General features: G+C 38.4%; 1 protein-coding gene across 6 annotated transcripts in view; it reads left to right on the forward strand.

Moving 5' to 3' along the window:
• Nucleotides 1-24,851, forward strand: part of crebbpa (CREB binding protein a) — a 107,690-nt gene extending 82,839 nt beyond the window's left edge. For 5 of the 6 annotated variants that reach the window (XM_028814284.2, XM_051933389.1, XM_028814285.2 and 2 more), the window contains 7 exons: nt 6,266-6,412; nt 7,020-7,133; nt 7,251-7,416; nt 9,962-10,129; nt 16,177-16,338; nt 16,587-16,868; nt 21,661-24,851. In XM_028814284.2, coding sequence (XP_028670117.2) covers nt 6,266-6,412; nt 7,020-7,133; nt 7,251-7,416; nt 9,962-10,129; nt 16,177-16,338; nt 16,587-16,868; nt 21,661-23,550 — 2,929 coding nt within the window. In that variant the 3' untranslated portion in view covers nt 23,551-24,851. Of the gene's footprint in view, nt 1-6,265; nt 6,413-7,019; nt 7,134-7,250; nt 7,417-9,961; nt 10,130-16,176; nt 16,339-16,586; nt 16,869-21,660 lie in introns of those variants that run through there. The other variant, XM_051933392.1, reaches the window with a different exon arrangement.
• The last annotated feature ends 827 nt before the right edge of the window (nt 24,852-25,678 follow it).

Genomic DNA, 25,678 nt, shown 5'->3' on the forward strand with positions numbered 1-25,678 from the left:
TATGTAGATATATATATATATATATATGTAGATATATATATATATATATATATATATATATGTAGATATATATATATATATATATATGTAGATATATATATATATGTAGATATATATATATATATATATATGTAGATATATATATATATATATATATGTAGATATATATATATATATATATATGTAGATATATATATATATATATGTAGATATATGTAGATATATAAGTATACTGTATATATGTATATATATGTGTCTGTGTGTGTATATATGTATGTATGTATCTATGTATGTGTGTATATATATATGTATGTGTATATGTAAATATGTGTGTGTGTATGTATGTGTATATATATGTTGACATATATATATATATATATATATATATATATATATATATATATATATATATATATATGACAGCAACACTCATAACAATGACAACACAATTACATATACAGTATATATGTAGATATGTGTGTGTGTGTATATATATATATATATATATATATATATATATATGTACAGTGGTGTGAAAAACTATTTGCCCCCTTCCTGATTTCTTATTCTTTTGCATGTTTGTCACACAAAATGTTTCTGATCATCAAACACATTTAACCATTAGTCAAATATAACGCAAGTAAACACAAAATGCAGTTTGTAAATGGTGGTTTTTATTATTTAGGGAGAAAAAAAAATCCAAAGCTACATGGCCCTGTGTGAAAAAGTAATTGCCCCCCTGAACCTAATAACTGGTTGGGCCACCCTTAGCAGCAATAACTGCAATCAAGCGTTTGCGATAACTTGCAATGAGTCTTTTACAGCGCTCTGGAGGAATTTTGGCCCACTCATCTTTGCAAAATTGTTGTAATTCAGCTTTATTTGAGGGTTTTCTAGCATGAACCGCCTTTTTAAGGTCATGCCATAGCATCTTAATTGGATTCAGGTCAGGACTTTGACTAGGCCACTCCAAAGTCTTCATTTTGTTTTTCTTCAGCCATTCAGAGGTGGATTTGCTGGTGTGTTTTGGGTCATTGTCCTGTTGCAGCACCCAAGATCGCTTCAGCTTGAGTTGACGAACAGATGGCCGGACATTCTCCTTCAGGATTTTTTGGTAGACAGTAGAATTCATGGTTCCATCTATCACAGCAAGCTTTCCAGGTCCTGAAGCAGCAAAACAACCCCAGACCATCACACTACCACCACCATATTTTACTGTTGGTATGATGTTCTTTTTCTGAAATGCTGTGTTCCTTTTACACCAGATGTAACGGGACATTTGCCTTCCAAAAAGTTCAACTTTTGACTCATCAGTCCACAAGGTATTTTCCCAAAAGTCTTGGCAATCATTGAGATGTTTCTTAGCAAAATTGAGACGAGCCCTAATGTTCTTTTTGCTTAACAGTGGTTTGCGTCTTGGAAATCTTCCATGCAGGCCGTTTTTGCCCAGTCTCTTTCTTATGGTGGAGTCGTGAACACTGACCTTAATTGAGGCAAGTGAGGCCTGCAGTTCTTTAGATGTTGTCTCTGCGCTCTTGGGGTAATTTTGGTCGGCCGGCCACTCCTGGGAAGGTTCACCACTGTTCCATGTTTTTGCCATTTGTGGATAATGGCTCTCACTGTGGTTCGCTGGAGTCCCAAAGCTTTAGAAATGGCTTTATAACCTTTACCAGACTGATAGATCTCAATTACTTCTGTTCTCATTTGTTCCTGAATTTCTTTGGATCTTGGCATGATGTCTAGCTTTTGAGGTGCTTTTGGTCTATTTCTCTGTGTCAGGCAGCTCCTATTTAAGTGATTTCTTGATTGAAACAGGTGTGGCAGTAATCAGGCCTGGGGGTGGCTACGGAAATTGAACTCAGGTGTGATACACCACAGTTAGGTTATTTTTTAACAAGGGGGCAATTACTTTTTCACACGGGGCCATGTAGGTTTGGATTTTTTTTTCTCCCTAAATAATAAAAACCATCATTTAAAAACTGCATTTTGTGTTTACTTGTGTTATATTTGACTAATGGTTAAATGTGTTTGATGATCAGAAACATTTTGTGTGACAAACATGCAAAAGAATAAGAAATCAGGAAGGGGGCAAATAGTTTTTCACACCACTGTAGATATGTATATATATGTGTATATATATATGTAGATATGTAAATACAGTATATATGTAGATATGTAAATATATATGTATATGTGTCTGTGTGTGTATGTATGTATATATATATATATGTTATGTGTATATATATATGTATATATATGTGGATGTGTATATGTATATATATATATATATGTATATGTAGATATGTGTATATGTAGATATGTATATATGTATATTTATGTTTATGTGTGTGTATATTATATATATAAGACAGCAACACTCATAACAATAACAACACAATTACATTGACAATCATGTTACGTTATTTTTAAAATGTTTCCTTTTCTTTTTCATAACCTCTTTAACACACTACTTCTCCGCTGCGAAGCGCGGGTATTTTGCTAGTTGTCATACTATATGTATGCTCTCCCTCATTCTTTCATTAGCATTATAAATATCTTTCTTATGAAGCCCCATTGCAGTTAGCGTCCATGAGTTGCTGCTGTACTTTCAAGTGTCTCTGCTGGCAGGATCTGATAATGTCAGAATGAAACTAAAACTAATGTACCCTCCTGTAAGATACAATTCCTTCTTCCTTTGAGCTGAGGTTACATTCTGAAATCTGTTATTTTATAAAGCTCAGTCTCTGTTGTTTATTTCTCTGGACACGGTGTAAGAAAATGCCACAGAAAATTTCAAAAACTATCCTGTCTTTAGTTAATATCCTATGATCATGGCCCTTCTGAGCTGACATACAACAGCAGCTGAGACACCATGACAGAGGCAGACCAAGTTAAGCTGAAGCATGGTCTTCAGATGTTTCCATCTTTTGGAAACACCTTGGTTTTTTTCATGTTCTGATGTTCAGTTGTTGGAAATATGTATACTTCTGTGCTCCTGCTTCGAAAATGACACTGACAGAAAGATTAAATGAATCTGTTTGAATCAGTGTATAATTTTAGTATTAATGCTTCTATGTCATTGTGTCCACTTTAGTTTCTGTGGTACTGTCCTGACAGGAGTAAACTAGTCACCTGTTGATAGTCCAGAACATCCACCATTACCATGTTTTTTAACCATCTTCAGTGGTAAATTGGACAGACAGCCATCTACTTTTGCAAGCCAGCAGAACTGTCAGCTACAAATGTCATTATACAAGGCATTTTTCTGAGTAAACAAAAATATATCTCTCAGAATACATAGCAAACTAAGTTTATACAGTTAATATTGTTTTAGAGAAAACAGTTTCTGAATGTTATTGTGTGTTCTTTTGTTTTGGTATGTTTGCATGTTAACAATTTACTTTCCTTTGCCATTTGTAGAATAGTCGATACAGCATCAAAGATGATTGTATTTTATACATATTGTAAAATATTTTTTTATCTACTACACTCAAACAAATATAAACTCGATTGTCGCATAACTGTTCCCTCAGTCCATTCCCTACTATGTCGGACAAAGAAAGTGATGACTTACACACAATGAAAAGTGAAATATCATGGCTGAAATATATAAGCATATCCAAATTTTAAAAGTGGGACTGCGCCATGATTTTTATTGTGTATTTTTATCTCACAGGGATCTACCCAAGTGCCAAAATTTAATTCAGAGTGTACCAAGCAGTCCCCAAGATGGAAAGAAAGAAAAATAATAATAAAAGGGTAAGCATACAAAAAGAGCAGGCTTCCCAGAATCGCTGGCATAGCTATTAAAGCAAATGCCACAAAAATTTTCCTTAACGCGTGCGTACATTTCTACATTTCCAATATTCCACATCAGCCATAATGAAAAGGAGTAGGAAAATGTAATTAATAACCTGAAAGACATCTACTTTGTTTTCGATTATTCTTGCTACCAGCTGAATGCACTAGAATGTCTCGGGTCTGTATGTATTTGTTCAGTCTGTCTACAGAACAACACTCACATATTTGCCTTCCTTTTTACATTTTTTTCTAGATTTGTGACCCTTTTTACTTTTACAGTTAACTCAACCCAGACAGCAGGAAAAGTATGATTTGGGTGTGTGTCCCTTCTGGTATTTGACTCACTTGTGTTGTTTATTGGTTCAGCTGTCTGGATAGTGAAAGAAGAAAATGTACAAGTTGGACTAACACACTCAAAATAAATTTGAAACCGTATACTAATTTGGTAATTTAAGTCGCAGATGAAATTATTCTGTTAAAATAAGATGAGTTTGCAAATTTGGCAGTGCTATTGATGGGAGTTTGGAACTTCAATTTTTTTTTTCTTTTTTAACTACATCATTTATTTAATTCCCTTTCAATGTCATTCTTCCATTCTTTTTTATTTTGAAAATGGTTAGTTTGTAATGGTTAAACTATATAATAAAAGATAAATTCCCAAAGCAATATTCAGGCATGCATTCCTTTACCCAAATTGAATAGTTCTGGAGTGATGTGCCTCTGTGTTGTTTTGTCAAAGTAGGGGTCTGTGGACCCAATAACTTAATAAACAAATCATTTGTCTGATTCAAACTTACCACAGTTTATTGTCACTGTAAAATGTTAAAGGCCCGTAAGGTGTTTTTTTTTTTTTTTTTTTTTTTTTTGTATTTACTGTTAAAATCAGGTTTTGTTTATGGCATCATAATATACTATAAACTGTTCTAAAAATTTGTTTGAATATGTTTTATATTTGTTCATAGCTTTACAAATTAATGAATTTACTTATCAATGTGTCCTTCGTATTACAGAAGCTGACAAACATAACTTCTTAAAAATGGTCACTGAAATATTGATATACTGTTTAGTGCAGTTCTTGTGTGTGCATAGCCTGTTATGTGTGTTTAATGCATGGGGGTCTGGAATCCGTTTTGATTTTAATTTCTAGTTAAGGGGTTCTGGAATGGAACTGTTCCATGGGGTGTTTTTTTAAACTGTGTACCATTTTTTTTTTTTTTTTTTTTTTTGTTTTGGAATGAAAAGCAAAACACCAGTACCAGCTTATTGCACTTTCCAATCAAGAACAGATGTTCATTCCCATTACATAAATTATGTTATCTAAAGGGCATTAGGAATTATACAGTATGTCATTTACATTAATTGGAGACTGGTGGAGGTGATGTTTTTGGTCACATTACCTGGTTAATTTCTAGCTGTTGAAGTTTTTGAATATAGCTTGCCGCATTTGGGGTTCAGAGTTGAGCAAAAGAACAGCCAAAAAAATCCTTTTAAACAGCCTTTAATCTTAAACTTAAATAAGCAATACTGGAGCCTTTAAAAAGCACACAGCAAACATGAAAACTTCTTCAGCATTTTGACTCCAGCCAAGGTTTCCTCAAAAGTTAAAGAATACAAAGACATCTATCTCAGCACTATTGACCTACAGAGAGGCTGGAATATACCATCTGTAGAAAAGTTGACCTGGATGTGAACAAATAGTATTCTGAATTACTTGGCTTTAAAGGTCTCTGTTACCATGAGATATGAGACTTGCCCACAGTCTTCAGCAGATCTTGCTTTTCTAAAATTGCTATCTGTCAGAAAGTGTTTTTGCATAGAAGTTAAATCCACTCTAAAATGTGAAAGCAGAGCCCAATTTATTCACAAGTTCATATACTCATTAGTTGCTTGTATATTATAAGAATATGTACAAGTCCCTTTTCCTGTAACATATGTTTGATCTTGTATTAAAATAATAAAAACAAAAAGGCAAAAGCTTCTGCACCTGCAAGTGCACTTCTCGCCAACAGTGACAGTATTTATTAGCTCATATGTTGGTTTGCTTTTCTAGAGAAAAAGATAACCTAATAAATTTTCTACTGTGTGCAGCTATACAGTATCTATAGCCTTAGCAGCTTTGCCTCATTCTTTCACATTACTAAGAACAATATTTTTGTTAATGGCTCTTGTGTATGTTTGTTGGATTTACAGCTTTTGCAACATGGTTGACAACACCTCGGGCTTATAATTTTAGTTATTAAGTTATAGCCCTTGGAATGCAGGATTGAAATTCACTAAGATTTTACATCTAATAATTATGCATCTTGTATAGAATTATATATTGTTTCCTTATTGAGTATTCATAAACCTTTTCAATTTAATTGTTTACTGAGTAGCTCATGGAATTTTACTCTTGTGCCATTTTTATGTTGACATCAATAATGTGATTGTGTGCAGTTATGGATAAATGTATTCCTTCCTACAGGTTTGTTGATACAGGTGGGATGGCCAGCAGCTTTCCATACAGAACCAAAGCACTTTTTGCTTTTGAAGAAATGAATGGGGTGGATATGTGTTTCTTTGGCATGCATGTACAGGAATATGGCTCAGAATGCTCCTTCCCTAATACCAGGTATGTTCAAAGGTTACAGTTTTCCAGGCCTTTGATTAATCCAGTCATAACAGAATTTAATTTTAGCTGCTAAAGAAATCCAGTTTTGATGTTATTTGTAAAATAAATGCTGATAAAAGTGAGAAGCTGAGTAGCTTATGTTATTTTTATCATGGAGAACTGTTCTAGGCAAATGTCAAAAATACCAACCTTACCTTTTAATTGGGGTTAACAAAGCTGGTACAGCTTAGCAGACAGGTTACAGTATGTCAGCTAATCTTAATTAGTGATTTTCAGTAATTTACATAATACTGTGTATTAGTCACATAGTGCATAAATGAATCTAGTTCTTGGGATGAAACCAATACCAGTATCATCTGGCTCAGAGCAGGAACCATATCCAGATGAAACTCCAGTCCACTAGAGTGTCCACTTGCACAAACTACCTCACTCACAGGGACCCAATTCATAATCTCCAGTTAACCTAAAGTGTACATTCTTGGGGTTTAAGGATGAAAATGACCGTACCTTTAGTAAAAGCCACCATACAAGGGGATAATGTTCAGTAACCAACAGCATACATCCTTTGTAATTTACATAATTATTTTTCACCTTTGTTCTCCCCCAGGCGTGTTTATATATCATACCTTGACAGCATTCATTTCTTTAAGCCTCATTGTTTGCGAACAGCAGTCTATCATGAAATACTAATTGGATATTTGGAATATGTGAAGAAACTTGGGTGAGTAGTGTTTTGTTTTAAAAGCAATATTAGTATATGAATGTTTTTTATTTATTTAAGTATGTGTTGCCACCAATCATGTCAAGAATGAGTTTTAATGCCATTCTTCATTTTCAGATATGTAACAGGTCATATCTGGGCATGCCCTCCAAGTGAAGGAGATGATTACATTTTCCATTGTCATCCATCAGACCAAAAAATACCAAAGCCTAAGCGACTGCAGGAATGGTACAAAAAAATGCTGGATAAAGCTTTTGCAGAACGAATAATTCATGACTACAAGGTTGGTACATAATTTACATTTTAAGTAGGACTAATATGAATATTAATTATATAATTTACAAATGTGATTAATTTGTTGATTGAATTTATGACAAATTTCTAAGCTGTATGCAAGAAATAGACAGCAATAGTTCAGTCAGAAGGATTCAAATTAGAAGCCAATTTTCACTGTACAGTAATCCCTCCTCCATCGCGGGGGTTGCGTTCCAGAGCCACCCGCGAAATAAGAAAATCCGCGAAGTAGAAACCATATGTTTATATGGTTATTTTTATATTGTCATGCTTGGGTCACAGATTTGCGCAGAAACACAGGAGGTTGTAGAGAGACAGGAACGTTATTCAAACACTGCAAACAAACATTTGTCTCTTTTTCAAAACTTTAAACTGTGCTCCATGACAAGACAGAGATGACAGTTCTGTCTCACAATTAAAAGAATGCAAACATATCTTCCTCTTCAAAGGAGTGCGTATCAGGAGCACAGAATGTCACATAGATAGAGAAAACAATCTCTAGCAAACAGATCAATAGGGCTGTTTGGCTTTTAAGTATGTGAAGCACCGCGGCACAAAGCTGTTGAAGGCGGCAGCTCACACCCCCTCTGTCAGGAGCAGAGAGAGAGAGAAAGAGATAGAGAGAGACAGAGTTTGTTTTTCAGTCAAAAATCAATACGTGCCCTTCAAGCTTTTAAGTATGCGAAGCACCGTGCAGCATGTCGTTTCAGGAAGCAGCTGCACAAAAGATAGCAACGTGAAGATAATCTTTCAGTATTTTTAGACGAGCGTCCGTATCGTCTAGGTGTGCGAACAGCCCCCCTGCTCAATCCCCATACATCAGGATCAGAGAAAGTCAGCGCAAGAGAGAGAGAAGAGTAAGCAATCTAGCTTCTCGGCCATCTGCCAATAGCGTCCCTTGTATGAAATCAACTGGGCAAACCAACTGAGGAAGCATGTACCAGAAATTAAAAGACCCATTGTCCGCAGAAATCCGCGAACCAGCAAAAAATCCGCGATATATATTTAAATATGCTTACATATAAAATCCGCGATGGAGTGAGGCCGCGAAGCGCGATATAGCGAGGGATTACTGTACTCCGAAATGTTAGGAATCAGCTGTTTGAGGATTTTAAGAAAGAAGTGAGAGCATTTAAAATGGAACTGAGCTCAGCAGTACCCTCATAAATGTAGTGAGCTCAGGCACATCATAATTAGTACTTGAAGCTGATATTTCATGTATCAGGTTCAGATCATATTAGCAGACATTTTAGTCACATTTTCTTTAAAAAACAAAAAAAAACCTTTCGCTGGGTGTTATGCAGTGTGTGTACTGTAAATATGGTAGATCAATATAGAGTAATGTTTTTTTTTCCTGCCGGTGTTTACCTGACATATTTAAAGAATGTGGTAGTGAACAAAATTCCTTATGAATTTGTGATCATTTATTTTCCACGTATTAGCAAAATATAAAAATTCTTATTAATTGATTTTCTGTCACTGCCAGTGGGAAAATGATGCATCTTACCATGAATAACCTTCCAAATAAAAGAAGTATAGAAAAAAAAACTACAAATATATAGCAGTTTTGTAATGTAGACATAAATCATTTCTCTGTGTTTGGACAGTTGGTATGTTGTTAGCTGTACATGGTATGTACTACTTAGGAATTAACCAAAAAAGTTAGAATACCATCTTGCAGCATGCAGAGGTGCGAAGAGCTTGTGCCCAAAATTTCTAGTATAACAGGCTTTATTATAGCAGCATTTGTTGTTGATCTCTTCATTTAATACCAAGTCAGATCCAGGGATTTTCAAAGCAGTAGATCTTGCAGGTTTCTTAATGTTTTTTTTTTTGTTTTGTGGGGTTTGCTTGCAATGCATGTACATACAGATATAAAAAACCATCCACATACTTGTCTCATGTTTGCCTCCAAACTGAAGCAAGTATGACTTAAAGTGGCATTTGTTCTGTTCAAGTCAGTGACTATCTGTATCCAAATGACTCTGACGTTCAAGATGGTTTGCATTATCAGGCTGAAATGTAACCAAAATATGATCTTTCCCATGATTTAAAAATTCACACAGTTTTCTGCATGATATTCAAGGTAAACATGTTTTTCAGAACCACTCCCTTATATCTAAATGAAAATCCCTCATTGTTGATCAGTCCATTGGCTGTAGTACAGTCTGCCAATGTGGTGGTATGACTTGTTAATGTGTTTGTATAGTCCTGGAAGAAAAAAAAGAGTACCATCTGAAATTTAGGCTGCATGCTTAAAGAGGTTTTCTTTCCTGTCTTTACTGACTTTGTTCCACCATTACGGAATTCACTGTCCAGTTGCAGATTTAGGTATGTAAACCCCAACCCGGCTAGATTTCAACACCAATTCAGAGTCAGACACCAGTTTTATTTTTACTCAGTTGACAGAGCCAGGGTTATTTTATTTATTTGGACTGAGCTGTTAAAACGCATTTATTTAATGATTTAATTTATTCTGCCTTAGGGCAGAAAACGCTGGTAATTTTTAAATATGTTTGCTAATCCTCTTACAGGATATATTCAAACAAGCAACTGAGGATCGGTTGACAAGTGCAAAGGAATTACCTTACTTTGAAGGGGATTTCTGGCCCAATATGATAGAAGAAAGTATTAAAGAACTCGAACAAGAAGAAGAGGAACGTAAAAAAGAGGAAAACACAGGTGCCTGTGAGACACACGAAGTAAGTGATTTCAGATTGGGCGTATTGAGTGGGCACTTAATTAAATTAAAAGTTGCTAACATGCATTAACTCAAGTGACTTATGCTCCTAGCCAGCACCTGGATCTTTTTATCTTGTCACACCTTCATAAGCAATGTAAAATTTATTTTGTAGACCACAGTGCATTAAGCCTTGAGTCACTTCATGTACCATACTATCACACCTTTGCTGTGTTCATTTATAATTCCTTTGTAAAATGATGTTTCAATTTATACGTTTTGATATTATTATAGTAATGGGACAAATGGAGCATACTTTTTATTTAGGTCTAGTAACAGGTATTCTACTATTTTGATTTATTAATGTGTAAATTTTGTGATTACCTTGAAAGTTGTGGATGAACACCCAGAAAGCAAGGGTTACAGTTTTTCTGCAATATGCCAGATTTCTGGGGTATTGGCCACTTTAGATTCATGGAAATAATCACTGCCGTTTATTTAAGAGACAACAGCCATGTAAAAAAAAATAATTACATGGGGGTTTTATTTTAATTTGGATAAATTTTAACCAATAATGTAACAGTATCCTCGTAGTTAAGAATGATATGCAAGCAGGGTACCCTGTCAAGTAGATCATTAGTGAGATACTTTCTCTGAGTAACTGAGCGTGTTGTGAACATAATTCAGATTCCCTGCTCAAGATGGAATCAAAAGTTATTTCTGTCTTGGGGAATGTACAAGTGCAATAAAAATAAGGTGTTAAAAAGTAAATGGTGTTTGGCTAGGTTGGAGGAAAGGAGGTGAACAAACTAGATGTACTGGGTGTTTGTTTTTTTTTGTCATTTTTCTTCAAAAAAGTTACAGTGGGGCAAAAAAGCATTTAGTCAGCCACCAATTGTGCAAGTTCTCCCACTTAAAAAGATGAGAGAGGCCTGTAATTTTCATCATAGGTATACCTCAACTATGAGAGACAAAATGAGAAAAAAAATCCAGAAAATCACATTGTCTGATTTTAAAGAATTTATTTGCAAATTATGGTGGAAAATAAGTATTTGGTTACCTACAAACAAGCAAGATTTGTGGCTCTCACAGACCTGTAACTTCTTCTGTAAGAGGCTCCTCTGTCCTCCACTCGTTACCTGTATTAATGGCACCTGTTTGAACTTGTTATCAATATAAAAGACACCTTTTCACAACAGTCACACTCCAAATTCCACTATGGCCAAGACCAAAGAGCTGTCAAAGGACACCAGAAACAAAATTGTAGACCTGCACCAGGCTGGGAAGACTGAATCTGCAATAGGTAAGTAAGCAAGCTTGGTGTGAAGAAATCAACTGTGGGAGCAATTATTAGAAAATGGAAGACATACAAGACCACTGATATTCTCCCTCGATCTGGGTCTCCACGCAAGATCTCACCCCGTGGGGTCAAAATGATCACAAGAACGGTGAACAAAAATCCCAGAACCACATGGGGGGACCTAGTGAATGACCTGCAGAGAGCTGGGACCAAAGTAACAAAGGCTACCATCAGTAACACACTACGCCGCCAGGGACTCAAATCCTGCAGTGCCAGACGTGTACCCCTGCTTAAGCCAGTACATGTGCAGGCCCGTCTGAAGTTTGCTAGAAAGTATTTGGATGATCCAGAAGAGGATTTGGAGAATGTCATATGGTCAGATAAAACCAAAATAGAACTTTTTGATAAAAACTCTACTCGTCGTGTTTGGAGGAGAAAGAATGCTGAGTTGCATCCAAAGAACACCATACCTACTGTAAAGCATGGGGGTGGAAACATTATGCTTTGTTTTTCTGCAAAGAGACCAGGATGACTGATCCGTGTAAAGGAAAGAATGAATGGGGCCATGTATTGTCAGATTTTGAGTGAAAACCTCCTTCCATCAGCAAGGGCATTGAAGGTGAAACGTGGCTGGGTCTTTCAGCATGACAAAGATCCCAAACACACCACCCGGGTAACGAAGGAGTGGCTTCGTAAGAAGCATTTCAAGGTCCTGGAGTGGCCTAGCCAGTCTCCAGATCTCAACCCCATAGAAAATCTTTAGAGGGAGTTGAAAGTCCGTGTTGCCCAGCGACAGCCCCAAAACATCACTGCTCTAGAGGAGATCTGCATGGAGGAATGGGCCAAAACACCAGCAACAGTGTGTGAAAACCTTGTGAAGACTTACAGAAAACGTTTGACCTCTGTCATTGCCAACAAAGGGTATATAACAAAGTATTGAGATGAACTTTTGTTATTGACCAAATACTTTTTTTCCACCATAATTTGCAAATAAATTCTTCAAAAATCAGGCAATGTAATTTTCTGGATTTTTTTTTCTCATTTTTTCTCTCATAGTTGAGGTATACCTATGATGAAAATTACAGGCCTCTCATCTTTTTAAGTGGGAGAACTTGCACAATTGGTGGTTGACTAAATACTTTTTTGCCCCACTGTAAGTATAACATGAGTGGGAAAGGAATAGGGTTACAACATATTGCAGGTCAAATGCACAGAGAGTGTTGTACTTTCATAGTGTGCATCAGCACTGCCAGGAGACAAAACATCACAAATGCTGCTGTGTCTGTGCCAGCCTGTTTATGAAACCAAAAAATAAGTAAGATCACATTTATTGCAGAGGCATGACCTGTCATTCACAATAACTCTGCCAGTCTTTGACTTATGTAAACACCTGTCAAATAATTGTAAAAGAATGTGTTATTTTATTTCAGTTATTTTCATTACTTGATTTGATTATTATTGATCTGTACACAGTCTCTGTTGCAATTCATTTTTATTTTTACAGTCTTGTTTATTCTCATTGTTTATTCTTATTGCTGTGATGTTTATTGTTTATAGATTTTTTCTTATCGTGGAAATGCTTTTTATTTTTTTTTATTTGGGGTTTGGCACTTGTTAACTAGTCATCTTGAATAGCCTGCTCATTGGATGTCTTCTTTGAAAAGTCTTTTAGCACTTGAAATGTGATCATTGTTTATACAATACCGAAGTTTTGCACAAATTAATTTTTACGTTGTTTTGATTTGTATTGTAGAATTTCTAATAATCACTGGTCCAAAGTTAACCCCCCTGTTCAACTTTCAGGCTTGGAGTTTTTCTTAATGTAACCTCTTAAGAAAGACTGATTTTGTGCCACACATTAGTCTGAAGGCTGAGTGTGTCTCAGGTATATTCTTCATGTTTGACGAAATACCTGACCTCTTCTATAAATATATAAATATAATAATATAGTATAATAATATTATTCTTAATATTCTTATTATTATAGATTATATAATTTATATATTTTACACTCCACTTCTCCGCTCTTGTTCCTTTCTATAAACAAAAACCACAGGCCACAATAGACTCCAACCCACACACACACAAATAAGTGTTTCATGGTTTAAGTACTAGTATTATCAAGTCTAATAGCTGATTAACTCTTAAAGGGCTGAATATTTTTTCCAAAAAACTCAGTTTTTTGAAAAGCACACATAGCAATGGTTTCACACATAAGTCAGCATCTGTTGTTATGCACTATGGCTGCTGTTGGCGTATGTTCGGCATCTCTGGCAGCACTGGCTGCATGGGGGCACGTCGATGGTCAGCAGGAATGCACAGTGTGCCAGCTGCCTGGCTGTCTTTGCACAGCAGGAGGGTGGCGGTTGCTGTGTGACGCAATCTGGTTTGTACCTCGACATCATAAGTGGTGGTCCTACCTGGGAAACGCTTCTGTTGGCGCATCAGCTACACACAAGTGTTCAGTGCCACGATCAGCCGAGGACCGATCAGATGATGCTGGTACCTCACTTTTGTTTTTGATATCCATCTCCAGATCACTTGCATCAAACTTGGAGTCTGACAGGTCAGAGTCCAATTCAATGAAATTACGTAAAACGTCTATGGAGTATTTTGCTTTGCACATTCACTTTGGTCTCTCACCAGATGTCAGTGCCATTTTAGAGGTTGTTTGCTCTTTGCTACTCATGCACGCATAGGTAATAGAGGTTAAATCAACAAACCTATGTAACTTTCCTTCTAGCAAAGAGAGTCGAACTAAAGCGTACGGGTGAGTTTTGTTGCAGTTTACAGCTGATTACCGTCCTCTACTCCTGAATTTTGACAAAAGTCGACATCAGCCCTGAAAGAGTTAAGGGTAGTCTTAGGTGAAATCTGTGTTTAGTCAAAAGTAAAACAAAAAAAAGATGACAGTGCCTCAAGTGAAATGCTTGCTTTTTGTGAAAATGAATTCGTTCATGGTCATGGGGATTCACAGTATTGATAAATCAGTGTGTCATCTTTGAATTCCAAAGCAATCGGCTCAGAGATTAGTATTGTAAAAATATCTTTTACAGTTGCAATATGTCCCAGTCTTGTAAGCTGCTATAGATAAACACTCCATTTAGATATACAGTAATCCCTCGCTATATCGCGCTTCGCCTTTCGCGGCTTCACTCCATGGCGGATTTTATATGTAAGCATATTTAAATATATATCGTGGATTTTTTGCTGGTTCGCGGATTTCTGCGGACAATGGGTCTTTTAATTTCTGGTACATGCTTTCCTCAGTTGGTTTGCCCAGTTGATTTCATACAAGGGACGCTATTGGCAGATGGCTGAGAAGCTACCCGGCTTACTTTTCTGTCTCTCTTGCGCTGACTTTTTCTGATCCTGACGTAGGGGGATTGAGCAGGGGGGCTGTTCGCACACCTAGACGATAAGGACGCTCGTCTAAAAATGCTGAAAGATTATCTTCACGTTGCTATCTTTTGTGCAGCTGCTTCCTGAAACGACATGCTGCACGGTGCTTCGCATACTTAAAAGCTCGAAGGGCACGTATTGATTTTTGATTGAAAAACAAACTCTGTCTCTCTCTCTCTCTCTCTCTCTATTTCTCTCTGCTCCTGACAGAGGGGGTGTGAGCTGCCGCCTTCAACAGCTTTGTGCCGCGGTGCTTCGCATACTTAAAAGCCAAACAGCCCTATTGATTTCTTTGCTTTCCTCTGTCTTTGTGACAGACTCTGCTCCTGACGCACACTCCTTTGAAGAGGAAAATATGTTTGCATTCTTTTAATTGTGAGACAGAACTGTCATCTCTGTCTTGTCATGGAGCACAGTTTAAACTTTTGAAAAAGAGACAAATGTTTGTTTGCAGTGTTTGAATAACGTTCCTGTCTCTCTACAACCTCCTGTGTTTCTGCGCAAATCTGTGACCCAAGCATGACAATATAAAAATAACCATATAAACGTATGGTTTCTACTTCGCGGATTTTCTTATTTCGCGGGTGGCTCTGGAACGCAACCCCCGCGATGGAGGAGAGATTACTGTACAGTATAATAATATTAACTCCTTGTCACTTTTAAACTGATTGATGGAGGTTCCTGTGCCATGTGCTGCCCCAGATTAATAAAGTCTAAATCTGCTTTGCTCTTTTTTTCATGCTACACCCTTCTATTTACTGACAGAAGTGATCAAAATCACCAACATGTTAAAACAGGGAGAACTCCCAGAATCAATAAAGTACAAGTGTGTAAAATTCAGTTTTTTTTGTGTATTTTAAACACAAAGGTTAATTGGACATCTAAACATATTGGAGAGCACATTATTCCAAGGTGTGCGTCCTGGAAACAGCTGACACTCTAATGCTCATTTTCATTGATTATAGTATTCTGAGATCTTGTAGTTTGTTTGTTTTTTATACTCTTTAGTACTTTGTACTGCAAATGGATTATTACAGTCTCTTAACAGCTGATAGTGTATGACATCTACAGTGATAAATGTGCCAACACCCACCCATCCTTTAGCAACAAAATCTACCAAAGTGATTTCATTAATAAGTGAATGACTTCATGGAATGAGAAATTGTAATAAAAGTCAAAAAAATAAAATCTTTTTGTTATGTAATTTTATGATGATATAAAATCAAAATTGGCACAAACTTTGAAACAGCCTTCAGTTTGGAACTGTCAATGCAAGACAGTCTGTTTTTAGGTGCAGTAAATGTGATTATTATGGTTTTCCACAATACATATTTGACTAACTCTTTCTTTAATTAATATTGTTCAAGGGACTTACTGGAGATGCTAAAAATGCCAAGAAGAAGAACAACAAGAAGACTAATAAGAATAAAAGTAGCATTAGTCGTGCCAACAAAAAGAAGTCTGGGATGCCAAACGTGTCTAATGATCTGTCTCAGAAGATATATGCAACAATGGAAAAGCACAAGGAGGTAAGGAAGTAAAAGCCTGAAAGTTCTTGTTTAGTAAAAATGTGATCAGTATGTGTCATATTTTAGGAAGTGGACTTTACCAAATTGAATAATACATTTTTTTAAGCTAAGATTAATTTTGAATAGAGAATACGTAACATTGTATTTAAAAAATATGTGTTTGTTACTGTTCAGTTTTCTGTCTTTCCTAGGTCTTATTGAGAAATACTCTCTAAGTTAAATGGCTGGTCTTTATTTTTGATTGGCAGGTGTTTTTTGTCATCCACCTTCATTCAGGCCCAGTTATCAACACGCTGCCTCATATAATTGATCCAGATCCTCCTCTTGCTTGTGACTTAATGGATGGTCGTGATGCCTTTCTAACACTGGCTCGTGACAAGCACTGGGAATTTTCCTCACTACGTCGCTCCAAATGGTCCACAATGTGTATGCTGGTAGAGCTGCATAATCAAGGGCAGGATCGCTTTGTTTACACCTGTAATGAGTGCAAGCACCATGTGGAGACCCGGTGGCACTGTACTGTTTGTGAGGTGAGTTAGTACATTCATTCTCAGTGATACAGAGACACCGCAAATGACACAACTGTTATAGATACACTGCCCTCCTCTTCCTTGGATGACATTCATGGTGTTGCCCCAATAGTTACGCTACTTGCTAGTACCCCAGTTGTAGCGGTTTATTTTTATTTATTTGGTGTGAGTATTTTGAGAATCAAAACAACAAGGGATTATTTAGTGGTTACTTTTACTAATGGATTTTTGTAGTGTATGTTTATATGATCATAAATAATCTTACATCCACAGTTGTAACACTTCCTTTGAAAATATGAACATGATAGACAAGTAGATGCTAAAAATTTGTTTACTTTTTTTTCTGTGACGGCGTACTTAGACAGAATTATACCAAAATATATAATATAACAACGGTATCCCAGAAATAAAGGCATTCTGAATTGATAACACTTCCAGTAGGGAACCATTTTTCTTGACCCTAAAATCTAGGTGTAGATTCTGACTTAATTGTAATTGTTTATTCTGGCAGCTCTACTCTGGATTCTGTCAAGAGAGAAGCCAATTATGATAGTGACAAACTGGAGCTACCTTATACTTTTTCAGTGTATGAATAATATAGCAAAAGAATTTAGACAGTGCTTTAATCATTTGCAGATGTTTTTGTTAATTTCAAAATATGTGCTTGCTTACAGCTAGCAGAAGATTTGAAAGACAAAACATTGTTGTCCTTCCTCATTTTGGCCTTAACTAAGAAAGGTGTTCACAGAAAATGAAGACATAACATGATCAGTCTGAAGTTAATTTCAGACATTGTTGTAGATTCTCATTTTAGTACTAATTGAACAGGCAAGCCAACATCCTTTGCACAGCACACAGAAGTGAAAATTGTTCTTAGCAGCAACAGTAAACACCCTCCTCCAAATTTTCTCAGTGTATCAAATATTGCTAAAAATTTAACAAGCTCTTCTCTCTTGACCACCACCGACTTCTTTGAAAGAATAATAAACAGAATCTGCAACACAGAGAAGTGCCCCTAAATGAGGTTGAAGTCCTCTTTCTCACAGAACCAGGGCTGAGAAAGCATCAGCACAAAAAAGGCATGCTCTTCAAACATTGTGCCCAAAAAAGAAACCGGGTTCATATTATAACCATAAAACACAAGTCATGTGCTGCTCAGACAGAAAAGTAGAGGACTCCTCATATTTGCTGCCCAGAAAAAAACAATGTCACTTGTATTTACTCCCATTCAGATGCGGATGGGCAGTGGCCATGCATGTGCATTTACATGCCTGGTTCAAGTATGTATACATTGAACTTGATCAACCAAACGGCTAAAGTTAAAGTGGCAGGGTGACAATTTGATATTGCTTCTGTTATGCATTTCCCAGCTATCAATATAATATAATGCAATAGAAGAGATACCTTCTATTGACAAAAAGAGCACTGATTTCAAATGTGAGAACCATGTGTAGTAATTAGTACAGAAGCAAGACCGCAACTGGAAATCCCCAATTCAAAGGGAGGGAGCCAACAGTGAGATCAGTTCCCATACATTTCTTGTGGATACTTGTGGTGTACATTTTACAAAGTAGCTGGATGGGAAATAGTTCTAAATGAAAAATGCAAAATACTATTGGAAACAACATTTAAACCACCAAGGTGGGAAAGAAATCTCTATGCCTATTTGCATAATGCTATTGGACATAGTGCATAAAAAGCTGTAGCTGAGCTAGGTTTACATTGTAACAGAAGATATGTGAGTCAATTGCTACCACTTCACCTTCGTAAATGTAAGGCAATGAATATAAGAAAAAGCCATTATCACCCCAAAAGGCATCTTGCTGTACAGTCCCCTTTACACATTTGACTTCTTGAAAATGTATATTTATAAAAAAAAAAACAACAAATTAATGTATGTTTCAAAAAGACACCAAGATAATACCAGCAATGACCTCCCAAACCACAACGTAAAATAGTCTCCTCAGTGTGAATAATCATTAATACAGTGATTGCACAAACCTCCACCTCTTCCAAAGTTCCCCCTTATATTATAGTTTTCCAAGTCTCATTTTATAGGATGAAAGATTTGTAAAAATCAGCTTAAGTGAATAAAAGTGAATTTTAAATGTGGAATGTTCAGTATTCAGCACTGCGCCATATTTAATCATATAGAAGTTCACCAGGGATCCACTAGATTTAACCAGTGATGCAGAATTTCAGGAATTTTCGCTGCTGGTGGTATCTTCACCTTTCTCGACAGGTTGTAGATTGCTGCAGATTTTTTAGGTGGCCAAAGAAGTTGTCCATCTGTTTATGTGGACTGCAACTCTTTTTTGCTCCAGTCAATGTTTCTCCTTCCTTTAAAAAAATGCAGCGATTAATGCAAATTACTGCACAGATGCCACAAACTAAATGTGCAACCAGAGATCCTACATTTAAAGGTGCTTCTGTCAATCATTAGCCTTCTTCACCATTGAAAAAGCATGCACAGGGTTTTGTCTTTTTCCTCTCAACTCATGCTAATAAGAAAAACAAGACAGCAAAGTGTAATGGTAACATCTCTATGTGGCTGAACTTACAGCATCCAGTCACAGTTTTATTCCTTCACTCGTTACCACTAGTCCTATTAAAACCTAACCATGAATTATTTGGAACTCTTGACAACAGTGTACAGTAATCCCTCGCTACTTCGCGGTTCACTTTTTGCGGATTCACGACTTCGCGGGTTTTTAAATACAAGTGATTGCCCGCCTATCGCGGAAGTGATGTTCCAGACCCATCAGCAACAGGAGAAAATCCGCAATATAGAAAGACCATATAAACAAACATTTTTATAGTTTAAGCCTTAAAATACCCATCCCACATGCTTTAAACACATGTAAACTTATAAAACACACTTTGTTAACACATATGATATGTGGATGTCGGGCTAAGGATATGAGTAACATCTCACTATTATAAAACATTTTAACTTCACACAAGACAAGACAGTGAGACAGGAAAATTGGTGATGTACAGGCTTTTAAATTATTGACACGCAGAGGGACAACCAGCACAAAGCCAGCACAAAGTCCACTTCTCCTTAGCGTTCATTCAGCTCCCCACCCCCTTGACAATGCGAAGTGACAGGAGCGTACTGCGCTTCCGGGGAGGGGGGGTTTGAGCGAAGGTGCGTTCAGCCCTAACACACACACACACACACACACTCCTCCTCCTTCCGAACGCGCAGAGCGACAAGCAGGCATTTTGGCAGAAGCAGCACAAAGTCCATTTCTGCTCAGCGTGAGTTCAGCTCCCCACCCCCTTGACAATGCGAAGTTGCAGGAGCTTACTGCGCCTCCGGGGAGGGGGGTTTGAGCGAACCTGCGTTCAGCCCTCACACACCCCCACACACACACACTCCTCCTCCTCCTTCCGAACGTGCAGAGCGACAAGCAGGCATTTTGGCAGAAGCAGCACAAAGTCCATTTCTGCTCAGCGTGAGTTCAGCTGCCCCCCTTCACAAAGCGAGTGCAGACACATTGACGTCTGATCGCTGGGTGCAGTGTGCAGTGTTGGTCTGTGGTGTTTAAGAATGTAGAAAGTGTTTAAGAGCATAGGAAGTGTTTATAAGAGTGTGGGAAAGGTTAACAAGAGAGTGAGAAAGGTTTATAAGAGTGTGGGAAGGGTTTATAAAGCCTTAAAATATGTATAAATAATAAAATAAATATAGGTCGCTACTTTGCGGATTTTCACCTATCGCGGGGGGCTCTGGAACATAAACCCCGCGATAGGTGAGGGATTACTGTATCCAAAATAAACACTCAAAACAGACTTCTTAAAACCAAAAAAATTTATGCAGAGAATAAGTGAAGTACAAGATCTGACATGAGACTCGCTATACAAACAATTGTCAGAATACTAAATAATACACAAAACATACCCAGAACTGCAGTTAAAAATTATAATGGAATGTGTCTTCCTGTGAACATTTACCTTGCAACATCCTAACCACTGAAACAAGAAAGTACTAAATAGACATAATGAACTTAAGTCACTTCTTGTATTGTTCACAGTAGATACACATGATTGTTAAGACAATATAACACCTAAAAACACTGTGGCGCAGGTAGCTAAAACTTAAATCTTCAAATTGACCTTTGGTTACGGAAGTAACACTCTTAAGTCTCTACAATGGCAAGAAATGGGCACAACTCCCAATAACAAATGCACTTGGCTAGCGGTTCATCACTCTGTGCAGTTGTTTGGTATGCTGATGCGAAGTTCAGACCAAGCTGTTAAACTCCTGTTAGTGTTTACTTACATTTAAAAAAGTTTCTTTTCGCTTTGCTGAACCTTGTATTGTGCTTCCAATCCTAAGAACCCACTCCACAATTGATTTTCCCAAATATGCAATGACAGAGAAAGGAAGGCAAATGTTGAACATAGATGGACAGATTGCACTTCATCTGTCCCAAGGGGAAAAGTTTAACTTTTTACAAAAGCTCAGTAAATATTATAACAAACAGCAACAACTATCCTCAGATACATACTTGAATTACTAAAAAGAAAAACTTCTGACATGGCTAAAGATGAACAAGCGGACGCAGTGAGGAGTTATCTTGCTGAATATTTCGTTACCGGAGAGTTCTCCGTGATAGTGTGTCAGGGAGAAGATGTGAAGCATTGATGGAGAAGAAGATTCTCTAGGGGAAAAGACACAAGTGCTCTAAAATGTCCTTGCTGTTGTTTGAAAGCTAGGAAATGCGTGCTGATGTAAGGCTTAACAATCCTGATCACTAAGCTTTTTTATATGCATTTTGTTTTATAGGATTATGATCTATGTGTCAGCTGCTATAACACTAAAGGACATGAACACAAGATGGTTAAATGGGGCCTTGGACTAGACGACGAGAGCAATGGTCAAGGAGGTGAGGCCTCCAAGAGCCCGCAAGAGAGCCGTCGCCTGAGTATTCAACGCTGTATTCAGTCACTGGTGCATGCTTGTCAGTGCCGCAATGCCAATTGTTCACTTCCGGCCTGCCAGAAGATGAAACGGGTTGTGCAGCATACAAAAGGTTGCAAGCGAAAGACTAATGGAGGCTGTCCAGTCTGCAAACAGCTTATTGCCTTATGCTGTTACCATGCTAAGCATTGCCAAGAGAATAAGTGTCCAGTGCCCTTCTGCTTAAACATTAAACATAAGTTACGTCAGCAGCAGCTCCAACACCGGCTGCAGCAAGCGCAGATGATACGCCGCAGAATGGCTACTATGCAGGGCCGAGGAGGAACTGTTAACCTTCCTTCTCCAAGCACTCCAACACCACAACCCCAGCCCAGTCTCCCTCCAAACCATCTGCAGCCTGTTGCTCCTGCTAGCCTTCCTCCAACACCCTGCAGTCAGCCTTCTAATGTTGTCACCCAAGGGAAACCTGTACACATGGCAGCCTCCACTCTCCAGCAGAACCCTCCATCACTTCCTCCTCCACCTCCTGCCACAGCTGTGGAAGCGGCCAAGCAAATTGAACTCGAGGCCCAGAAGCAGCAACAAATGTTCTGTGGGAGTAATATCAATGGACTTCCTTCTGGTCATTCAGGGATTACGGGACCGGTGCAGCCCACAACAATGCTGGGTCCAGCACGGGGCTCTGCCACCATTCCTATTGCACCACCCGCAAATCAGTGGCCCCGTCCCACAGCACCACAGCCACACCCTACACAGACTGTGACAACACCTCCACAGATGTCTGTTTCTCAGCCTTCCATCCCACAAAGTGCTATACAGCCACAGGCCAAGATGTCAGGGGCTGTTCAATCCCAGTTACCTCCACAGCAGCAACCACCTCCGAGGTTTGCAGTGGGCAGCATCACCCACACAGCTCTGCAGGACTTGCTGCGTACTCTCAAATCTCCCAGCTCACCTCAGCAACAGCAGCAGGTTCTCAACATCCTTAAATCTAATCCTCAACTCATGGCAGCTTTCATTAAGCAGAGGACAGCAAAGTACCAAGCCAGCCAAGCGCAGACACCAACACCTGCACAAGGTATTCATCCTCAGCAAAGAACTGGCACATCCCCTGCTGTTTCTCCAGGAACTGGGGGTGTTGGGGCCCCGTCATCACTTGTGACCACTGGGCACAATCCCATGAGTAGCCCACAGTATCGAGAAATGATGCGAAGACAACTGATGCAGCAACAAGGCTCCATGACCCAGGGGCCTGGTCACTTTCCACAAGCCCCTACTACGTACTCACAAGCAATGCAGCAGCGTCTCACCGTGCAAAGTAGTGGCCAGCACTCCTCTTCCTCCATTGGGCCAATTGGTCAAGGTGGATCAACTAGTCTCCAGCAAGCCTTACAGCAGCGCCTAATGTCTAATATCACAAATCCCCAACAGCACTCACTGGCAGGACAACCTCAGGGTATGCAGCCAATGGCAGCCCTCGGCAAGCAGTTGTGTTCCCCAGGAATGGTGTCATCTCCTCGACCCTCATCTCAACCTCCTCCACATTCCAGCCCATCACCAAGAATTTCACTTCAGCCGTCTCCCCAGAAGTCATCTCCACACCCTTTGGAACAAGGGCACCTTGGATCAAGAGAGCAGAGTGCCATGCTTCCACAGCTTCACACGCCCAACAGGGGGGTCCTGTCCGGTGATCTGGGACTGCTGGAAGACACCAGCACGGAGGAGAAGCTTGAGAAGCTCGTGGAGGACTTGTAGCAGTAAAGGACCATAAAAATGGATGCATTTATTAGCCTTCTAAATATTTTCTACTGAGATGTCCTATTCAGATGTTTCACAGTTGGCACATTTAATTTTTCCCAAAATGCAGAAGTGCCGTTTTCCTGGGCATTGAGGGATATGTGATGTGGCCAGTTTAAAAAGAAGAAGTAGTAGGGGAAAAACTTACAATAATATCATAAGGCATATTTTGAATCCTATCAATTTTTTTCGGTTATTTGGGGTCTTTGTTACTTTTTTTTCCCAAGTCATCTTTTGTTTGCTCAATTTTTAAATGCAAATATTTTTTTTATTTTGCAAATGTCATTTTTTTGTTAAATGAAAAGGACGGTCAGTGAATACTTTTGTGTCTGGGAGTTTCCTCAGGCAGCCATTTGCCTTTTCCTGTTGCTGATGCATTTCTGGTATCCATTTATACGACGGGGGTCCTGTGATGGCACCCTTGTGGGCAGTGATGCTTGTGCTCTTCTGTTCCGTTTGGTAAATCTCCACAAAGAGTATTAGATGTTCCAGTTTTATAGATGGGAGCACAGACTGGTGGTCCAGAACACGGCTCGTTACTGGCTGGCAACAAGGCAGGCGAAAAGATGGTTGCTTTGCTTCTCTTTGTGAGTTGTCTCCGACTATGCATCTGTTGTCCTGTTTAGGGCACACGTCATGTGGCATTCACAAATACAGTATCTTCATCTTGCAATAATCCTATTCAGAAAGCTTGGATTGATGTATCGTTAGAGTACAAAAAAAAAGGAAGCAAGTATTGGAAGACATCAACCGAAATAAAACTTCATACAACTGACTGGCTGAGCATGCTGGTCCCCAAATGAGCGTCTTCTCTCTTGTGACTCGCAGAAGGTGATGAGCTGGACTCGTCACTCAAGTCTTGAGACAGCATGTGTGTGTGGGGGGGGTGTTGTGTCCGTGAATGGCCGCTCCTTTATATTATTTATATGGTGTAGTGTAAGTGTTTGAAAACTGTTGGGTTTGGCTGCCTAGTGAGCGGTTTGCTCAGGACTGTTTTCAGCTGTCCGGCTATAAGCTCTCTGCACACCGCAGGCAGCCATTTGATTGCTTTGGTGAACGTTTTAAGTTTCTCTCCCATCTGGTCATTGGAATTATTCATTCATTTGCACGTGTTCAGACAGCTTTACATGCCTATTTTCAGCCATGGTGTCTCATGGTTTTGTTATTCGTTTATTTCCAGTTTGTGTTTAATTGCTTTGATATGCATATCAGACGTTTAAAAAAAACTTTTATGCAAGTAAATGCAACAAAGAAACAAACCTATGTTGTTAAATTGCTCTTTTTATTAGCTTTGTGTTGTTCTGCTCTTAATGACCGGGTAACTTCTGGGTAAACATGAACTTGGAGGGAATTCAGACTTTCGACTGACATGCGGCAAATGTGGGGTGGCCCGGCGGTGCCGAGTAGACGTCTCGGAGTTGGCAGGTTCAGTTTGTCCAGCTGAGGTGTCTACTTGCTCTCAGCACACCTTCCCCAGATGTTTTTTGTTCTTCTAAGGTGTCGGAGGCGACACTTTTATACTCTTATTTTGTAGACCGTAACAGAGTGCCCCAAATCCCATCTGTAACCCTGGGTACTGTCAGGATTGACTGCTGTTGCAGTTCAGTGTTCCCCTTTTCTTTTACACCTGTAATTTCAAACAGGCAGGAAAGAAAGTTGCACATTTTTTAAGCATTATTTAAAGAGATGGTGCCATAAAGGACCCCAAAGTAGCTTGTGAACACCATTGTGCTGCTTGAAGTGTCAGCAGTAACTGAGGATTCTCCTTTTGACTTTCCTCCTCCTTTTTCCACTCTTACCAGCACTTTTACTGATCTTGAAGCTAATCTACGCATGATGTGGTCGTCCTGTCTTCAAGACAACTTTGCCTTTTTTATATGATTTTGATTTCTTTTAAAAGTACTTTAAGAGCTCACATGCCTTTGCCATTAGAGTCAGGATGCTATAGAGAGGCGTACTTATGTAACTTAGAAATGGAGGTTATAAGAAGAGTCCCTGTGCCATCATACTTTGCGGTAGACGCATCTGCTTCTCTCTTAGACACTAAGACCACCTCACAGCAGCATTCCTAAAACTCCGGACATGG

The sequence above is a fragment of the Erpetoichthys calabaricus genome, chromosome 11, assembly GCF_900747795.2.
Source record: "Erpetoichthys calabaricus chromosome 11, fErpCal1.3, whole genome shotgun sequence".
Lineage (NCBI taxonomy): Eukaryota > Metazoa > Chordata > Cladistia > Polypteriformes > Polypteridae > Erpetoichthys > Erpetoichthys calabaricus.